The 20467-nt window shown below is 36.3% G+C and overlaps 1 protein-coding gene and 1 long non-coding RNA gene across 2 annotated transcripts; both read left to right on the top strand.

The window, feature by feature from the left end:
- Positions 1 to 575: 575 nt before the first annotated feature.
- LOC109156540 lies at positions 576 to 1223 on the top strand. The gene has a single exon (XM_019304392.1). The coding sequence runs from the start codon at positions 576 to 578 to the stop codon at positions 1221 to 1223; it is 648 nt and encodes a 215-aa protein (XP_019159937.1).
- Positions 1224 to 3287: 2064 nt separating this feature from the next.
- LOC109156498 lies at positions 3288 to 20467 on the top strand. The gene is made up of 3 exons (XR_002050035.1): positions 3288 to 3298; positions 10417 to 10422; positions 20390 to 20467. It is a non-coding gene; the product is annotated as an uncharacterized LOC109156498 (long non-coding RNA).

The following is a 20467-nucleotide window of genomic DNA, read 5'->3' as shown; positions in this document are numbered from 1 at the left end:
CTTCAAGTGGGAATCAAACTGTGAACCATTTACTTTACTTGGCAAGGCTTCTTCCATCTCGACTAGGTATCCAATTGATATAATCCAAGACTTAAATTCTTTTGTCTTGTCTCTTCCACGTGTTCTCCACTAGCCTTACCACACTGTGATGTCATCACCCGATAATTATACCTATCACGATATAAAATTGTTCTTTCATGATAGTATTGCCTGATATTTTCTTGTGACATCATCTCCTGATATTGCTACTTCACGATAGCAATTCATCTTTACACCAAAATTACTCTCAATGAGAATCAAACTATGGATCATTTTGCATTATGCAAATGCTTTAACAAGTCTTCTACCATCTCGTCCATCTCAACCTTTGGTGACTTGATGCTTCATAAATGTGTTAAGCTATGATCCCGCTTTCATTTATTCTTCCTTCAAACTGCTTTCACGTAGACTTCATGTAGGCTTCATGGCAGTGGTGCACTATACTTTGTGAACCAGAACTGACTCAAATATAATAAAATTGGGGTCTACAAAATACATTTGACTCATCAAAACTTATACAATATATTCCTAACAATATGTGGGTACAGCTGCACGACATGCCTAAGGGGTACACATCTCATGCGATTCTGGAACAGGCAGGGAATTTTTTGGGCTCTTTTGTTAAGCATGATGAGCGTTTTGAGGGGGCACCATGGTTAACTTTTCATCGTATACGGGTGTCAATACCGGTTGATAGGCCACTGAGGAGGAGAATGAGATTGATGAAGAGAGACAGGACTACAACTTGGGTTAATTTCAGGTATGAGCGGCTGCATAAGTTTTGCTATTTTTGTGGTTATATGGGTCACTTGCATACGTTTTGCCTACAAGCTAGGGAGGCGGGGGTGCCAGTGGATAGGTATTTGTACGGTCCGGATATGCGGGCTGGTGGGTCCCGGAGCGCTCCTAGAGCGGTTGGGGATAGCTGGCTCGTGCCGGTCGGTGGGAAACCACGTCCATTGGTGAAGCCACAGAGGATTGGGGCGGTCGAAGGGGAGAGGAGAAGTGTGGGAGTAACGCCCACGAGTATGTCTGAGGATGAGGTGGTGGTGGCTACGGCAAAGCGTCGTAGACAGGGTACGGGGAGTGGGGAGGATGGTGGAGTGGAGGAGGGAGTGGTGACAGATGTTTCAAAAAACTTGCCAATGGCGGGAGCTGGAGTCCAGCCCCGCCCGTCACCATGAGTACGTTAAGCTGGAACTATCGTGGCTTGGGCAATCCACGCACAGTTCGAGAAGTTGTGGACATGGTGTCCCGTAAGAAGCCAGAGTTTGTGTTCTTGATGGAAACCAATGTGGATAGGAGTCAGGCGGAGAGAGTCCGTGTAAGGCTTGGCTACGAGGGGTTGTTCTATGTGGATAATGAAGGGTTGAGTGGGGGTATGGCACTACTATGGAGAAAGAACAACACGGCCAGGTTGTTGAGTTATTCACCAAACCATATTGATATTGAGGTGAGTATGACGGGCAAGGTATGGCGAATGACATGTCTGTATGGTTGTCCGGATCGAAGTAGAAGGGAGGAAACCTGGGAGCTACTGAGAGGGTTGAGGAGTAGATCTGGGTTACCTTGGGTGGTGATAGGGGATTTTAATAATCTTCTCTATCAGCATGAAAAGAGAGGGGGGGGGGGGGGGGGAGGGGGGGGGGGAATCCATATCCAAACAGCCTCCTGCGTGGGTTTGGGGAAACTGTTGATGAGTGTGGGCTAGTGCAGATGCCGATGTGGGGCTGCCAGTTCACATGGGATAAGAGTAAAGGAACGGTGAATTGGATACAAGAGAGGCTGGATAAGGTGCTTGTTACGGATGAATGGGGGAATATGAATGAGAATGCTTGGGTGGAGAATCTGCAGACTAGAAAATCAGATCACTCGGCTTTGTTTCTCTGTGTAAATGCAATCACCATGCGCAGGGTAAGAGGGCCGAGGAGGTTCAGGTTTGAAAATGCGTGGCTATTGGATTAGGGGTGCAAGGAGGCGGTGGAGACAGCCTGGCAGGAAGGAAGGCCGGAGGGTTTGTTGCACTGTCAGCAGGTTTGTGGTAAGAAACTGATGCGGTGGGGAGGGGACCAGTTTCATAAATTTGGCCAACGCGTTGGGCAGTTGCGGAGACAGCAAGAGAGATTCCATGATGTAACGGATCCGGTCGCTTTGGCCGAGTTTCAACGCAATGAGAATCAATTAAAGCAGTTGGAGGCCCAGGAGGATGTATTTTGGAGGCAGCGTGCGAAGCAGCACTGGCTACGGGGTGCGGATACCAATACGAAGTTCTATCACAGGTATGCTTCTGCCCGTAGAAAGAAGAATTTTATTGCTAGTCTTAAAAATGATGATGGTCAATGGGTGGAGGGTACTGATATGCATTCGGTGGTATTGGAGTACTTTAACAGCATATTTACTTCTAATAATATGAGCTGCGATGATCCCCTTTTTAATGATTTTGCCCCCCGTGTGTCGAATGAGAATAATGAGATGTTGAATCAGCCTTTTACGAAAGAAGAGGTAAAAATAGCGTTGTTTGCTATGTACCCGGATAAAGCACCAGGCCCGGATGGAATGAATCCGGGTTTTTATCAGCATTTTTGGTCTATTGTGGGTGAAGATGTGTCTAGTTTTATTCTGCATGCTTTGAACTTTGGAATATTCCCAGAGGGCCTGAATGATACTAACATAGTTTTGATTCCTAAGAAGGAGGTCCCGGAGACTGTTGCAGAGTTGAGACCGATTGCGTTGAGCAATGTCATTTATAGAATAATGGCAAAAATGTTGGCAAACAGAATGAAAAATTTGATGGGTGATATTATCTCGGAATCACAAAGTGCATTTATTCCTGACAGATTAATTACAGATAATATCTTGGTGGCAGCGGAGGTGGGTCACTACTTGAACAGGAAACAGTGTGGTGTAGTAGGCTGGAGTGCACTGAAATTGGATATGTCTAAAGCATATGACAAGATGGAGTGGAATTTTTTGGAAAAAATGATGAGGGCGCTGGGGTTTGGTGATAAATGGGTCAAACTAATAATGTTGTGTGTGACAACGGTGAGCTATACGGTGATGGTGAATGGGGAGGTGGGTGGGTGTGTCAAACCGACTCGTGGCCTCAGGCAGGGAGATCCTCTTTCCCCTTACTTATTTATTATCTGTGCTGAGGCACTTTCGATGTTATTGCAGAGGGAACAAATAACAGGTTCTATTCATGGATGTAGAGTGGCCAGGGGTGCTCCTCCAGTGTCCCATTTATTCTTTGCGGATGATAGTCTACTTTTCTTTAAAGCAAATATTCACGAGGCTAATGTGATTAAAAAATGTTTGGAGAGGTACGAGATGCTTTCTGGACAGGTGGTGAATTATAACAAGTCAAATATATGTTTTAGCCGGAATACCCAACATATGGCTAGAACGCAGGTGGCAAGCTGTCTCGAGGTAGTGCAGGCAGATAATTTTGGGAAATATCTGGGTCTCCCATCATTTGTGGGCAGGAATAAAAGAGCAGTTTTTTCCTATGTGGAGGAAAAGATCAGGCAGAGGATTGGATCATGGAGCACAAAGTTATTGTCTCAGGCTGGTAAGGAGGTCTTATTGAAAAGTGTGGCTCAATCTATGCCAACTTTTTCAATGAGTGTTTTTTTGTTGCCTGAAACAGTTTGCCAATCCATTGAGAGAGCCATGAATAGATACTGGTGGGGAAGTGGGAAGGATAGGGGATACATTGGAAGGCATGGGATAAATTATGTATCCCCAAGAAATTTGGTGGTCTGGGGTTCAAGGAGTTGAGAGCTTTTAATCTAGCTATGTTGGGCAAGCAGGCGTGGCGTTTTTTTACAAACCCAGGGTCCCTGGTGGCAAGAATATATAAAGCCAGGTATTACCCCACTTCTAGTTTTGTGGATGCTACTATTGGTAATTGCCCAAGTTTTTGTTGGAGAAGTATAATGGCAGCACATCGAATAGTGGTAGCTGGGATAAGGCGCAGGATTGGAAATGGTGAGACAACTCTGATTTGGGGACACCCATGGCTCCAAGATAATCCAAGCCCCTTGGTACAAACAATTATGCCTGAAGAGTTAAGAGAAGCACGGGCAGCAGGTTTGATAGACCCACAAACACGAACATGGGATCCACATATATTATCTGATTTATTTATCCCAGAGGATGTGAGCAGAATAGTTAGAATTCCTGTTAGTCCTGATTATGATGACTCATGGTACTGGATGGGTGACCCAAAAGGAATTTATTCAGTAAAGAATGCCTACAGGCGTATTATTGGTGATTATGAGAATAACCCAGGTGATTTTGATAAATGGGTTAGGATGTGGAAATTGAAAGTACCACCAAAGTGGAAGACTTTTTTATGGAGAGCAGTATGTGATATTTTACCCACTACCACGAATTTAATTAATAAGAGGGTGGAGATTGACCCGGTTTGTCCTATGTGCATGATGACTAATGAAGATGTGTTGCATGCGTTAGTATATTGTGAATATTCTGTATTAGTTTGGAATATAACACAATTACCTATCACAAATATTGTTACAGATTCGTTTGCAGCATGGTTAGCTGGGGCTATGGAAATTTTAACGGAGGAGCAAACACAGCTGTTGGTGGGTGTTTTCTACAATATTTGGAGAGGCCGCGTGTGGAAAGGGGCCATGGCACGGCCGCAGACTATTGTGAAGGGGGTGGCGGTTTTGCTCGAAACATATGGTGTGGTGCACGGTCGAGCCAAGCAAGGAGGAGAACAGCCACAGTCCGAACTGGGCTTGCCTGATAATCACATGCGATGCTATATAGATGCGGGATATCGGCAGGAAACCGGGGAGGCTACGTGTGGGATTGTGTTATTAGAGCCCGGAGGCTCGTTTGTGGCAGCAAAGAATGGAAAACCACCCTCTTGTTTTTCACCACTCATGGCGGAGGCTATGGCGTTTAAAGAGGCACTGTCCTGGTTAGTAGAAAGAAGTATCAATTCGGCCAGTATGCTCACGGATTGTATGGTATTACGTACCACCATTCACCACCAGACTATACCCATCCACTCGTATGCGGGTTTAATAATTCATCAGTGCAGAACAATGATGTCTTTATTTAATTCTGTTTCGTTAAGCTATGTGCCTAGACAGATTAATTTACATGTTCATACTTTAGCTTCGTTAGCTTTTACTCAGGAACATTCTATGTATTGAGATTCTATCCTGCCTGATGCTATTATGGCTTTCATTGATTAATACAATCGACAGATTGACTTTTCAAAAAATATATATATATTGTTACAAACTAGAAGAAGGGACCTGCGCTCCCCACCCCGACCCCACTCCCCCCCCCCCCCCCCCCCAAAAAAAAAAAAAAAAAAAAAAAAAAAAACCCAAACCCCACACCTTTTCCATTCATCACATGTATTGTTGTCTCAAAATTCAATTCTACATTGAGAAAAGGAAAATGATTATTTTTCCCACATTTTTCACTTCAGGATCCAACAATAATATTACTGAGTTAAAATGATTCAGTAAATTAAAGAAAGAAATAGTCAAATCAATTTTATTAGTAAAAAGCATTATCAAATTTTGAGATAAAAATACAATAAAAAATAAAAAGAAATTTTAGAGTGATTCTTCAAAAAATACTTCCTTCAAACAACTTCTAAACCTTCAAAGACTAGCGGTGAAGTAATAATTACATTTAGTACTCTTTTCTTTTTCAAAGTATAACTCTATAATAATATCGTACCATGTGATATTGTTCATATTGCAACAACCATGTGATGTTGTTTATATAGCAAAAAAAATCATTCTCAAAATTAAATAAATTCAACTTAATTAAAATGTATTGTTGGGTTAATTTTGTAAACTATATTTTATTTTTCAATTATATTTAATTTTCTGTGTGTTGCTTATAGTGTGTTGCATTAAAAACAAAAAAAAAAAATAAATACAGTATTACGGGCTAAGAAATGAAATGTAATTTGCATTCAGCTAGTAACTATTACGGCCCGTTTGGTTCACAGAATAGGCCGGAAATGGCATAGCATTCTCAGTAATAAGCCACTTTCTCAACCTACTGAAACACAAAGAACCAATAACGCCTGAGGCTTGTGAACTCATAATCTTCCAAATGGAAGTCCAACCCGGGTACCATTAGACCACATAGTCCTAGTTATTACCAGGCTTAATATTCTTAGTAATAGCCTATTACCTCAAATAAGGTAATAGCTATTACCAGGGGCCCCCCTGGTATTAACTTATTCTTGAGTCCTCAGGAATAGAATTTTTTTTTTTTCAATTTTAACCTTTATCATTTTCTCTCCCCCATCTACGATTCCTTTCTTTTCATCATCAGCATTAATCAAACAATTTCTTCCGACCATTCTGCATCAATCTTTGCAATTCTTTCTATCATCTACCTACATCAACATCAAATTAAAGCTTCAAACATAGGTAATTTTCTGAATTTTATTTTTTAAAAATTAATTATTATTGATATTTAATACTGAATATTCATAGTAAGTAATCCATGTTCTTAAACAACAAAATTAAAAACCAAAGTATCCTCAGTACATTTCATAAGTAGGTAGGGCAGGGCCTCTTGTAGTTGTATATATTGTTTATGCTGTTGCTGGTAAAAAAGCTCTTCCAGGTTTACGATTAGCATTGACCCGGGGAACTTGAACTTAGCACAGCGCAAGGCCTCCTGGGCATTGTTGCCATTGGCATCCTTGCAGCGCACAGACAAAAGAACCTACCCAATGGCAACACGAGCACAAACACCCTGCGGCTTGCCAAAAGCCCCTCCCATGCCAGTTTGAAGCCTATCAGCTACAGCACACGACAACATCTCTAATATATATATTTTTTGATCACTAACAATGATAGAATGATTAAACAAATTAATTCTCATGCTTTTAGAGATAATTATGTAAAATGGCGTGAGAGAGATAGATAAATTAATCACTTGTAATTCTTTGTCTGCTTGAACTAATCACATCAGGACTCTTAATTATCTGACAAGTTGTTGTAGAAAGACTCCTTGAATCAAGGATAATCTCTTATCTTGAACAAAACTCCCTGATACTTTCAAATTCAGTTGTTCTTTCACTTATCAATAATATTTGTGTATATATATATGTTAATTTTTATACAATATTGTAGTTGCTATAGAATAACATTATTTAAAAACATATGTAGTAATAATAATAATAATAATAATAATAATAATAATAATAATAATAATAATAATAATAATAACAACAATAACAATAACAATAACAATAACAATAACAATAACAATAACAATAACAATAATAATAATAATAATAATAATAATAATAATAATAATACATTTTTTTGTAAAGGGGTATTTATGTCTTTTAAACTCATATTCCATTTCTATTCCTTAACCAACCAAATGTTGGAATACAATTACTAAAGTCTATTCCATCAGCGAACCAAACAACATAATACAATTTCTATTCTATTCCTTACCTATTACATTCCCTATGGAATAGCATTTCTATTCCTTCCAAATTGATTCCGTGAACCAAACGGCCCATTAGATTAGAGTTGTCGATTTGTCAGCTCAACTTAGCTCTCCATCTATTAAAGTAGAGTTTGAATTTGAATTTTATAAGCCTGCCAAGAGGTGAGATAATAAGGCAAATTATTGTATGGACCATGTGTCAATAATGTTATATTATTTGGCTTTATAATATGTTATTAATTGGGTGGTCCTAGATAGGTAGTTTAGTAGAGCCTAATAGTTAGGAGAGGTTTACGTCTTCTAAACCTCTTTTATTATTGTAATGATTATCTGTTGAGTTGAATGCTGAATCACTATTCTAATCTGGTATCAGTTAGCCTTACGTTAGATCCTCCTTCTTTCTCTCCCTCTCCCCAAAAATGTCGACGAACTCGTCGGAAAGAACAAATCACCACCTCCGTCCCAAGTCCGGCCACCACGGCAAACCCTCTCTCCTCGGCACACCATTTTGTGTCGATCAAGCTCACGTCCCAGAATTTTTTATTCTGGCGTACACAATTGGTTCCATTCTTACGGGGCCAAGAACTACTCGGGTTTGTCACCGGCGAAACCCCCTGCCCGTCGCCAACCATCGCAAGTCCACCGGCAGAATCGTCCGCTTCCGGTGCAGCCACCTCCGCCAGTGTGCCGAATCCTGAGTTCCATACGTGGGTAAGGCAAGATGCGTCCATTCTATCGCTCTTGGTTTCCTCCATGGCAGACGAGGTGCTTCACCTTGCCGTCGGACGCAACACGTCAAAAGAAGTCTGGGATTCAATCACTGCTGCACTAGGATCCAGTTCGAGAGCGCGTTGCCTAAATTTACTTGGGCAGTTTCAATCATTACGGTAAGGCAATCTTTCCCCGGCAGACTACATCGACCAAGCCCAGCTAATTGTAGAAGCTCTCTCGCTCGCCGGTCGTCCTCTTTCGTTAGACGAGCAAAATCTCTGGGTATTCCGAGGTTTACGGCCAGAGTTCAGAAGCATGGCGGCCTCCCTGACAGTTTCCGGCAATCTGGTTACGCTACCTCAGCTCGCTGATTTTCTGCAAGCACAGGAATTTATCGCGGCGGATGACCTTGCACCTGGTCTCAGTGGTGGCGGATCGCTTGCAGCACTGTACGTTGCGCAGGGCAGCAACCAGTCAGGGGGTGGCAATGGAGGGCGTCGCGGCAACTCCGGTGGTGGTCGCGGCAATCGTGGCAATCGTGACAATAATGTTATATTATTTGGCTTTATAATATGTTATTAATTGTGTGGTCCTAGATAGGTAGTTTAGTAGAGCCTAATAGTTAGGAGAGGTTTACGTCTTCTAAACCTCTTTTATTATTGTAATGATTATCTGTTGAGTTGAATGCTGAATCACTATTCTAATCCCATGGTCCACACAATGTTATGTGGACCATAATAATAAAAAAAATAAATTAATATACTAAATGTACATTATTTTTGTACTGAATGTACATTATATAATATAATGTACACTCAGAACAAAAATAATGTACATCCCATAAATATAATGTACATTATTTTTGTACTGAATATACATTATTTTACAGTATACAAAATATGGTCCAGAAAACTTGTGTGGACCATGGTCCACACAATAATGATTAAGATAATAAGGGCTTGGCCTACCAATTTATTTATTCTTTAAATATAAGGGTGAGTTTGGAAATTCAGAAAATAACTTTTGCATGTTTTTCGAGTTTTAGATTTTGGCAAGAAGGGGAAAATGAAGTTAATGGAAAATGATACATTAGTCAAACGAAAATAGATATGTTTTGAGGGAAAATGACTTCCTTTTTTTTGTGAGAAGTCATTTTTCAAGGAATGCACATGCAAAATTTTTTGGGCCTAATTTTTTGCGGGCTTTTGCGAGTCGGCCCACCAAACCCGCAAGCTAGGGTTCATGCAACCAAAGTCCAATCATTATTGTGTCCCCGTCAATTCCTTTGAGTTTCATTCGTGCGAACGTACTCCCCAGGCGGCTCTTCTATTAAGGTTGTCTCCTCTTCCCCAATCACCAGTCGGGTAAATTCTTCGGGAGACTCCTGCGCGTTGCTAACGCAGCAAGAAAACTCCTGCAACAAGGACTTCTTTGGAGTTTGGACCTCGAGCATCCTCTGATGAAAACCTCATGGGCTAGCTCCGCCGTTGCTTGTTTCAGGTATACTCAGTACAAAAATAATGTACATTGTATTCAGGAGATATACATTATTTATGTACTGAGTGTACATTATATTATATAATGTATATTCAGTACAAAAATAATGTACATTTAGTATATTAAAAATGTACTTTTTGTTATGGTCCACATAACACTGTGTGGACCATGATCCACATAACATTGTGTGGACCATGATCCACACAATAATTTGCCACCAAAGTCCCCCCATGCGGGTTGGCGGGCCCCGCGGGCCGATCCACGAGTTTTTTTTTTTTCAATTCAAAGTTTAAAAAAAAAATGTAAAGTATACAAATAATATTAATTTTTTCGTATTTTACGTTGTGTAACCAAACACCAGAAAAGAAAATATTTTCTAAAAAATGACTCATTTTCTAGAAGTTATTTTCCTACTTTCCAAACGGAGCCTAAAATTAATATTTATATTTCTTATTTTGCTAAATGACTAAATCCAAAAGACTATTGGCTAATTTATGATGTAGTAATTAGATTTTTGAATAAACACATATTTTATTTGGTGGGCCAACCCGCTAGGCCCGTGGGCTTTGGTGGGGCTAAGGGGATTTTGCAAATTTTAGGCCCGTCTCGTGGTGATGTGGGCTTTGGTGGACCCCTTAACAACTCTAAATTAGATAATCATTGTCTTGGGCAAATTATTCTATGGAACTAAAGTAGATCCGGGTTCAAAGATACACAATTTACATATTAAATGTTTACAATTTATCTTTTAAAATTTATAATTGTGACTATCATGTATTGTATTCACAAATTTTTAAAACTTAAAAACACGATTTATTTCTAGATGTTTACAATTTCAATACTAAAAATACACAATTTAGAGTCAAGGTCCACATTGTAAGGTGGGACAATTTATATCATACATCAGGGCGCACATTGCATTGTGCGCCCTGGTGCAAAACGACGTCGTTTTGTACTTTTTTTTTTTGGAAAATTTTGCTTTCCGTGTCTGTTGTTAACTTTTTATAAAAAAAAATCTCATTTTTGAAAATGTACATAATTGCATAACAGAATGTACATAATTGTATAACAAAATATGCATAATTGTATAACAGAATACACATACTCTTTTTTGAAAATATAATACACATAATCTAACATAATACATAATGCACATAAACTTTTAACATAATACACATAAACTCGTAACATAATACACATAAACTCTTAACATAATACACATAAATTCTTAACTCTTAAAAAAAAAATCTCTTATTTTGGATGCACATAATTGTATAAAAGAATGTACATAATTGTATAAAAGAATGTACATAATTGTATACCAGAATACACATACACCCTGTCGCGTCAACTCCCCACACAACTTAATAAAACGACATCTTTTTGAAAGACGTGGGGCACACATTGCTATATGCGCCGTGGTGCACGGTATAACAATTGGTAAGGTAGACCTTGGTCCATGATATAAGAGCTGATTGTCTTGAATATAAACTTGTTAAAATTTATTAAAATGATATATTTTAAATTATAAATAATTAGCATTCAAAAAAATTATAAATAATTACTCTCATATTGCTTGCTATGTCTACAATTTACTGGTTAAACAATCTCTTTTTTTCATTGTTCATTTTTTATTGTTTTTTTTTTCATAATTTTTAAAGTTAACTTTTCATGTTAATAATTTCTAAATATATAAATTTTATATACAAACAATTAATTAAATATTACTCAAAATTGAATGGTAATAATTTGAGATTAAACCCTAACAAAACAAAAAAAGAATAAATGAAACCAACTAAAGGAGTACTATTTTTCACTCAAAAAATCTTTAAACATGAATCAAATGTACTCAAAATTGAATGGTAACAATTTGAGATTAAACCAACCAAAAAAATAATAATAATGAAACCAACTAAAGGAGTACTATTTTTCTGTCACAAAATCTTTAAATATGAGTCAAATGTAAAATAAAAAAATAATAATAATAAAATGGGTGACTTTCTTGGATCCGTGAGACAAGTTCAATACTTATAATAAAAAGTGTAATACTAATTAGGGATAAATTGATTATTACTTATGATGAAAAATATAATAATTATAAGGAAAGGTGTAGTACTTTTTAAAAAATGTAATATTTTTAAATCAAAATGTAATATTTAGGTGTTGAAAAGTTTATTTATGAAGGAAACTTTAATACTAATCAGAGATAAATTGATTGATTGATGGTTAGTTATGGGAAAAAAATGTAATACTTATGAGAAAAAATGTGATACTAATTGTGGATAAATTGATTGTTACTTAGGAGGGAATTAAAAGTGTAAGACTTATGAGGAAAAAATGTGATACTTTAGAAAGAAAATGTCATATTTTTATATCAAAAATAATATTTAGGGGTTGATGAATTGTTACTTATAAAGAAAAATATAATATTAATTAGGGATAAATTGATTGATGGTTACTTATGATGAAAAGTGTAATGCTTATGAGAAAAAAAAAATGTAATGTTCATCATAGGTAAATTGATTGATTGTTATTTATGTGAATAAATGTAATATTTATAAAGAAAATTGTGATACTTATGAAAAGCAAGATCTACGTTATAGATAATCGACGGTCTGAGTTTTTTTTTTTTTTTTTTTTGGATGGTCTGAGTTTTTTCCTACTAAAATTGTTCAAAATCTTTCATCAATATATGGTTCAACCGTAGTTGGAATTTGAAAGGAGGGATAAAGTATTTCCTCTCAATAGATAAGTTGTTAGCACAAGTTTTTAGGTGTCAAATAGGAAAGAGGAGAGAAAAGAATGTGTGAAAAAAAGAAAAGAAAAAGAAAAAATCAAAGCTGAAAAAATTTATGACCTACAGACTTCTTTCTCTCTCTTGATGAAATTCACACATTCTGAAAAAAATTAAGATTTGCAAGAGCAATTCACTCCTTCTCTCTCCTCTCATTCTCTTTAAAATTGACATTTTTTCTTAAAAAACTGTGAACAATCCCTCAATAGAATGCTTTAACCATAAAAGCAATACATAGAATGAGAGAAAGTGCTACCAAGTATTCACTCTTTTACTCCACCGACAATGATGCCACCATTTGGTAGTTTGAATTGGGTTTGACAACCTACCCCACCACTAAGTAAAAACTTTAAAAAATAAAACCAAACCAAATGCCCATAATCGTAAAATTTTAAATTTGATTTTTAGTGAAATCAGTCTAATAACTTTTTTAACTTGAACCAGTTAGTTATGAATAAATTAAAATATAATGATTTACGTTGTGATCTTTTACTATCTAGAATCATAAGATGTGTTTCACCCAAAGTCATGGTAGAAAAATCGCTTAGCGCTCTTTGGACGTCTGAGTGGGCCTAGCGCCTAGGTGTTCGTGTATTTTTTATTTTATTTTTAAAAATATATTTAAAATTTTTTAACTTTTAAGACTAATAATATAAATTATTTAATATTTTAATAGTTAATACTAAAATATTAAATATTAACTTAAAAATATTTAGAGTGTGAACAATTTAGTGTTATTTCGCTCGAAACAATGTTGTTTTGAATGAAATACTCCATTTTCTTTTTTAAAGAACACTAGCTAATCGGCCGACTAGGTAGCCTAGGCTGTCAAAGCCTAAGGCCGCCTAGCCGGCCGACCACCTAGACCACTGATTATGGTGATACGTTAGGCGGCCAGCCGCTAATCAACGTCTGGGTGGAATTTTTGCAACACTGCCTAAAGACATATTGTGGTAATGACGGTTTGTTTTTCCTTAAATTAAAGTAAAAACTTTAAAAACAAAACATTAAAAAAAAAAAACTAAAAATAAAAATTACTTTCATCATCACACAGAGTCCCAGAGAATGAGATACAACAAATTAATTACTAATTCATCTATGTTGTTGTTTCCAAATTAATTCCCCCAAACAGAGATGATCAGATGAGCCTATAATCAATCTGGTGGAAGAATTATATTCCCCCCACCCCCAAAAAAAAAAAAAAAAATCTCTCTCACCATATATTCAAATCTACCATGATTGAAGATGCAATTCTGTGTTAAGTAATACATACAAGAAATGAACAACACATGAGATCAGATCAGACAATCCATTCATGTACCTTAGCTTCACCAATCATCAGTTATGTTGGCTTCATGTTCTGAAACATCGCATCCCATCTTATCTCTTCCGCCCAATGCTCACTCTGATCATACACCATTTTCCCCGAAAAGCTATTGATTCTTGAACTAGAAAACAACCTCTGCGGGCTGCCGCCGTTTGTGAGCAGCAACGTGGGAGTGTTCTGCTGGGAATTATTATTGGCCGCCACCACCCTCTTCTTGTTCCTCTTCAACCTCGACGACCCATGGCTTCTCTTCTCCTTCTTGGCAGGCACGATGGCCAGAGGCGAGTCCTCGCGGCGAACCAGAGTGCGCACATACACAACAATTCTCTTCTTGGTACGCTTGATTGCGCGCAGAAACCTCGTCATGGGAACCACATTCCTCCTCTCTTTCTTGGCAAGTTTAAGGATTTCCAGCCTGTGTTTGGCGACAGAAATCCCCATGCTTTGCAGGAATTCATGGTTGAAGTAGGCGATGTCGTCTTCTTCAAGCTCGTTCTGGGCAAAGGCTAAACCATACTCATAAACAAGGGAGGGATCCAAGGCGGTTTTGCAGAGCCAAGAAAACCAGTCCATATTACATTACTGTGTGTGAGCTTGGGACAAGAATATATATAAAAATCAAAATGGTGGCATGGGGAAAGAAAGTGGTGAATGGATCGGAATTGATTAACCACTTTCACTTTTTTCTTGTAAGGTGGATCTGCTTTGATTTATGGAGGATTTAGTTGAAATTTGAGAGGGACTGGAAGGCAAAAAAAAATGGGTTACCTGTGGGGTCTATAAGGCCATGAGCCCTCCAAAAATTGGCCAAATGTGGATTGGAACTTATAATATGAGTGAAGGCTAAGAAATCTTGCAGATCTGATCACTTATTCATTGCCATCAATCACGGCTATTACGGTAAAAAGTTGTACATATATTGGTCACCCATTATATTAAACCTCCTCTCTTTTAGTCCTTTACCCTTTATACATGCACCGACAAATTAAATACCCTATTAGAATGACCAATAAAGATTTTGCAAAATTCTATGGGGTTAATTGATCAGCACCGGATATGTATGCTTTTGAAGTTTTATCAGATACTATTACCATCATACATGGTTATACATGGGTGTCAATAGTATTGTATCAAGTGCGGTCAACAATGTACATGGGCATCTGGTGCAAAAAGTAATAATGTTGATAAAGATTTTGCAAAATTCTATGAGATTGATATCAGCACAGGGTATATATATTTTTGGAGTTGTATCAGATACTGTTAGCATCATACATGATTATACCCTGATGTCAAAGGTAAAGGTGCCGATTAGATAAGTATGTGTGTGGTTTTTGGGTTTATCAAATATTGTCAATGATGTACATGGTTATAAAGGTATGTATTGGTGCTGATAAATAACGTACATGGTTAAAGATTTTTAGTTTACTGAAATTTATGTACATAAATACATACTACCTCCGTCCCATTTTATGTGTTTGGTTTGGTTAATAAGGTTTGACTGAAGTTATTTTTAATTCAATTTTTCATAATATTAAATTTAGTATTAGTATGCAAAATTTATATATTTAGAAATTACACTAAAAGCACTATTAAACGTAAAAAAATCAAATTTAAAAATAAGTAAAAAATACTAAAAAAAATAAACAAAAAAGAAATAATTGGTTTTTCCAATGAATAGTAAGTAGGACATATAAAATGAGACAGGGGAGTATTACGTATATGTATATGTATATGTACACATGCTTATTTACACAAAAAATCCAGGCTTCCAAGTCACTAGTCTCCAAGATCTCTATGTCAACCAGTCGTGTCTATAGACAGCCCAGGTTTTAGCGGATTGTGTGGCTTCTTTATTAGGTTGTCATTTTCACTCTCCCAAAACTTATTTGCACTTGTATGAATTACATGCTAGTGGTAGAGGGCTGCTTAGCCTAGATATAGTGCAGGTCCCACGAATATGAATTTGTACCTTAATTTTAGATCTCCGGCCAATCAAATAGTGACATTCCAGACCTAATAAAAATTTTACATGCAGAAAGTACATACCCTTAGAACTATTCTCGACTCTCGTCCTCCTTAAATAGTGACTTTACTTACAATTTTAAACTACACAACTTATATCATGTTACTTCAATCATATGCTTTTGAAGTGCACAAGTGAATGATTGTACAATTGTTTGAAGTTTTACTGTATCTGAATGCCCTCATAATTCACAATTTGAACTGGAAAACAAAATTACTCAAAAGGGGCCAGCAGTGATAACTGTTGGCACCAGTCCTACATTTTGTCTCTGTGGACCGAGGAGAAAGGGGGCTCGGCGGGAAGAGAAGTGTACCAGGAGAGAAGCAAGGAGGTCAACCTCTTTCAAATATACAACATGGATTCTGGCAATGTAGTTGGCCTCTCATGTCGATCCGAATGAATCATCCTTTCCACGGAGGTCAATCTTTGCCTGCTAGGCAAGAGGATAGCAAGTTACAAATTCTGTCTCGGCAGGACATGTATTTCTATTACTATGAAATTCATAAATGAAGTAGTTAATGGTGGGGTTACCATTATCCTTTTTGTAGTGCCGAATCTTGTATGTGTTCCTAAGAAAAGGAATTTGTCCATTTTTCGGGGTCTCAAAGGGGCGTGGAAACACATAAGAACTCTTGAGTGCAAACAAACAAAAACATTATATTGGAGTCTCCAAATCCCTCAAAGCTGTCTGTGCTGGCCTTAATATCCACAACACTGCTTACATTAGTACATATACCCTTAATGTAAGATTTTCCCTAATAATATATATTATATATTATATATTGGGGCCTTAATTAAGTGGTGCAAGTTGACTAGGCTTATTAAGTGGTCTGGTTGGACTTAATAACTAGTAATTGTTAGTCAACCAAACTCTGTGCCTAATATAAACCTGGATTGATGGGATACAGGATTATGGATTAGATAGCACATTCAGTTACGGTACTCAGACTGCTCAGTAGATACCAATACACCATCTAGGGTTCTGAGTCAGGTCTGAGACAAAACATGGCTGACGGTCTACCGTTAAGAGGCAACACAACAGGAACATCAACTATGACTGGAGATCAACACGGCTACGCTTCCGCTATCATACGAGGTTAGGTTTCTCGTATACTATGGTTCATATAGTTAGACTATTTTAGATCTAACATTTGGTATCAGAGCCTTTATAATCTCTGTCTGGTTGATTGTTTTGCCTAAAACAATATTAAGTTAAAGCTTTCATATATATCAAGTTTTTGTATATGTTTCATTTATTAATTCGTTGAAATATGCATACAAAATATATCTATTCAGTCATGATATAGTTAAGTAATTTAGTATGTATGTTTTGAGTGAATTAATTAGTATTGATTCTCTCTTAATTAATCTTAAGAGCCTAAAGCATAGTTTTGAAATTATTTTCAAAATTCTTAATTTTTCTCTACTGCCATGTTTTATCATTTGGCACTGCTTCATCGCTGCTGATTCTCACGGCAGATAGGTGCTTTAGGCTAATTAACGTGAAGAAGATGATGATGGGTCATGAGGGTTGGGCCGGGTCAGGCCCATTGGGCAGACCTGGTCCAACACTAAAAAAAATATAAAAAAAAATCTTGGGCCTGATTTTGGTTTTGGGCTGGATTTAGTTGATCCATTATCATATTTAGACTTCTTCTAGCTTAATTGTTCAGTTTAATCCCTCCTTAATTAATTATTAAATTATCATTTAATTTGGGGCAAATATTAAGTTTTAATTTGCTACTTGAATTTTAATTTAATGTTAAGGTGCAAATTAAATTGCCTCAAGTGTTGCAATTTATTTAGTATATATGGGTTAATAATGTATTAATTTGCACATCCAAGCATGCTACGTATATTTATAAATTATTGTTATAATTATATATTCATAATAGCATGCATTAAGGTTGGATTTAGCATATTATTAACTCATAAATTCATTATTAAAATATCATTCAATTTTGGATCCTTAGGTCAATTTTAGGTATTATGACATACTAAATCAGCTTGTTTAGTTTCCTCTTAATTTTGAGCACATTTTAGTTTTATGTGTCTCAGGGACTTTAGAACCTATTTTGAACAAGCGATTTGAGACCTATCTTCGGTCATTAAAGTATGGATGTCATTATTTTGATTGATATTTAAATAATAATTATAACTCCTTATAACATGCTTATTAAGTTATAATTATTACTAACTACCATATTTTGGTATTCATCGTTGGTAATAATATTAAGTTTTGGGTCTATTTCAGTACTAGATCACATTTATCATTCATGTTATAATTCACTTGGGCCATTGAGGTTTATGAGCCTAATTTGAGTAATTAAGTGCTATAATTATTGTCTTGATCTTTTTGAGACATTAAGGATTAATGATTTAATTGTTATTTTGGCCATTAAGAATTACAAACTATTATTTATGTTGATTAATTTTTAATCTATCAATAGTTTCCAGGGCCTTAATAATAATATTAAGTCTTTAATTTTATGGCAAAAGCAATATAGTTGGTATATTGCCTATATAATGGTAATTTGGTTATTACTTTAACTTCAGTCTCCCTAAGTATCATAATAGTAATGGTTAATTATTATGTGGTAAATTGAGATTAGTATTTGGCATCCCTTAATTACAGTTTTGCCTTTATTGTAATTATTATTAATTAGCATTATTAATTACTGTTATTAAGTTTAGGGGCTAATCTCATTTTATTACTTTTCATAATAATTAGCATTTAATGGTAATCTGCTATATTTGGTACATTGGCATGATTACCACTTTATTTTACATGACTATTAATGTTGGTAATTAAGTCCTACCAATAAATTTTTTAACGTACCATTGGACGCTGCATCGAGTTTATTGACACCGATAGTGAAGATTGGGAGAATTCTGGAGTTTTTCTTCTCTTGTGGATCATCATCGTTGTTAGCGCAATGGAGAGATGCGGTTTGCATCATTAAGGTTAGCCATTAATTATCTTTTACGATTATTTTTGATAATTAGTGCTACAGTTATAGTTAAACCGCTAATTTAGACTAGTCACATATTTTATCTTTAGAAAAAGGAAAACATTTAAAGGTGCATTACCATACTTTACTTTGTCGTTATTATTAATGTTAATAGTGATTATAATGTTACTTATTACTATTAATAATTAATGATTAATGATGACATTAGTATTTTTATGGTATTCAGATGTGTACCTTGAACTGTTTCCAAATAAATTTATGTGACAATACTCCAGTTCAGAAAATAATTTTCTGGACATTAATATTTTTCGGACTTCAAATTTTATTAAGTTTTCAAAATTTTATCCGAAAACGTTTATAAATGTTAGCGGTTTTAACCACTGTTTTTCCATATTTAGTCTCCTACTTAATGTGATAATATTATTATGGCTATTTATTGCTATTTTGGTTATTTGCAATTTTGCCATTAATACTAATATTATTATTATTATTAACTGAGTCATGGAGAGTGATTTTGAATCAATTTAGTAATTTTGGAAAAACATGTTTTCTAGGCAATTGACTTTTGCCATTAATTCCATAATTCATTTAGTTCTTGGAATTATGATTTTAGTTCTGACTGCCCATATTTGGTTAAGTATGAATAAATGGATATTTTGTTTAAATTCATATTCTTTAGTTGGTTCATACTCCTTAGATTGTTTTATGCATTCGATCACATTAAGTACATAATATTAAGTTTAAGAGTAAATTTTAATTTTGGTCCACTAACTATTACACTTGTGTTAATTGCAACACTTGACTTTCAAAAATGTTAATTTAGTACCTTGACTATACAATTCTTATCAATTTTGGTCACGCCGGCCAAATGTGACTGGAAAAAATTAAACCTTTTTAAATTTTTTATTTATAGGGGTAAAACGGTCATTTTATGTTTAAAAAATTGAAAAGTTATTTGCTTCTTCTTCTTCGCGCACCACGCTCACCGCATGGAACAACGTCGCGACGAGAGGCGCATGATTTCTTCTAAGGGCGACAAGGACAGAGAAAGAAAAAGGAGGGACAAGAAGCGCCAGAGTAAACGGAAACATGGAAGCAGTAGGAGCAGTGGTCGGAAATCAGGAGAAGGTATTCGGATTCGGACGAGTCGGCTTCTGATGCCACCGGTTCCGAATCCGACAATCTCGAAAGGTCAAGGGAGGATCCTAAGGATGTCGTCAACAGGATTTTGAAGGAGTTCCCTGCCGTAGCTGGTGATTTGGAGCAGCTTCTGAAGATGATTGATGATGGACAAGCTGTTGATATAAGTGGTTTATCTGAAAGGTTATTGGTCAAGCACCTGAGAAATTAAAGTTGTTTCTTTCCTTGAAGCATAAGCAGAATGGTGATCTTGTCTTTCTACTGCCATAAAAAGCGTGTCCTACACTTGAACGTGTGGGATCAATAATTCACTCCCACACGCAGCTTCAAAACCAACATCTTGATAATTCTGCATTGCAGAGTAATAAGCAGTCAAAGTCACCAGATGCTGATAGCCATAATGCAAACTTGAGTTTGCCAAATGAAGAGGTTGACACTTATAATGCTAATTTAAGTCTACCTAATGAAGAAACCTCAGCTCCAAAAAAGAG

Source organism: Ipomoea nil, unplaced genomic scaffold (genome assembly GCF_001879475.1).
Source record: "Ipomoea nil cultivar Tokyo-kokei standard unplaced genomic scaffold, Asagao_1.1 scaffold2735, whole genome shotgun sequence".
Lineage (NCBI taxonomy): Eukaryota > Viridiplantae > Streptophyta > Magnoliopsida > Solanales > Convolvulaceae > Ipomoea > Ipomoea nil.
Note: the sequence above shows the minus strand (reverse complement) of the source record. Positions and strands in the feature narration are given on the sequence as shown.

Excerpts from the sequence above, each read along its gene's own strand:
- LOC109156540 (XM_019304392.1), top strand. The coding sequence starts at position 576 with ATGTGGGTACAGCTGCACGACATGCCTAAGGGGTACACATCTCATGCG.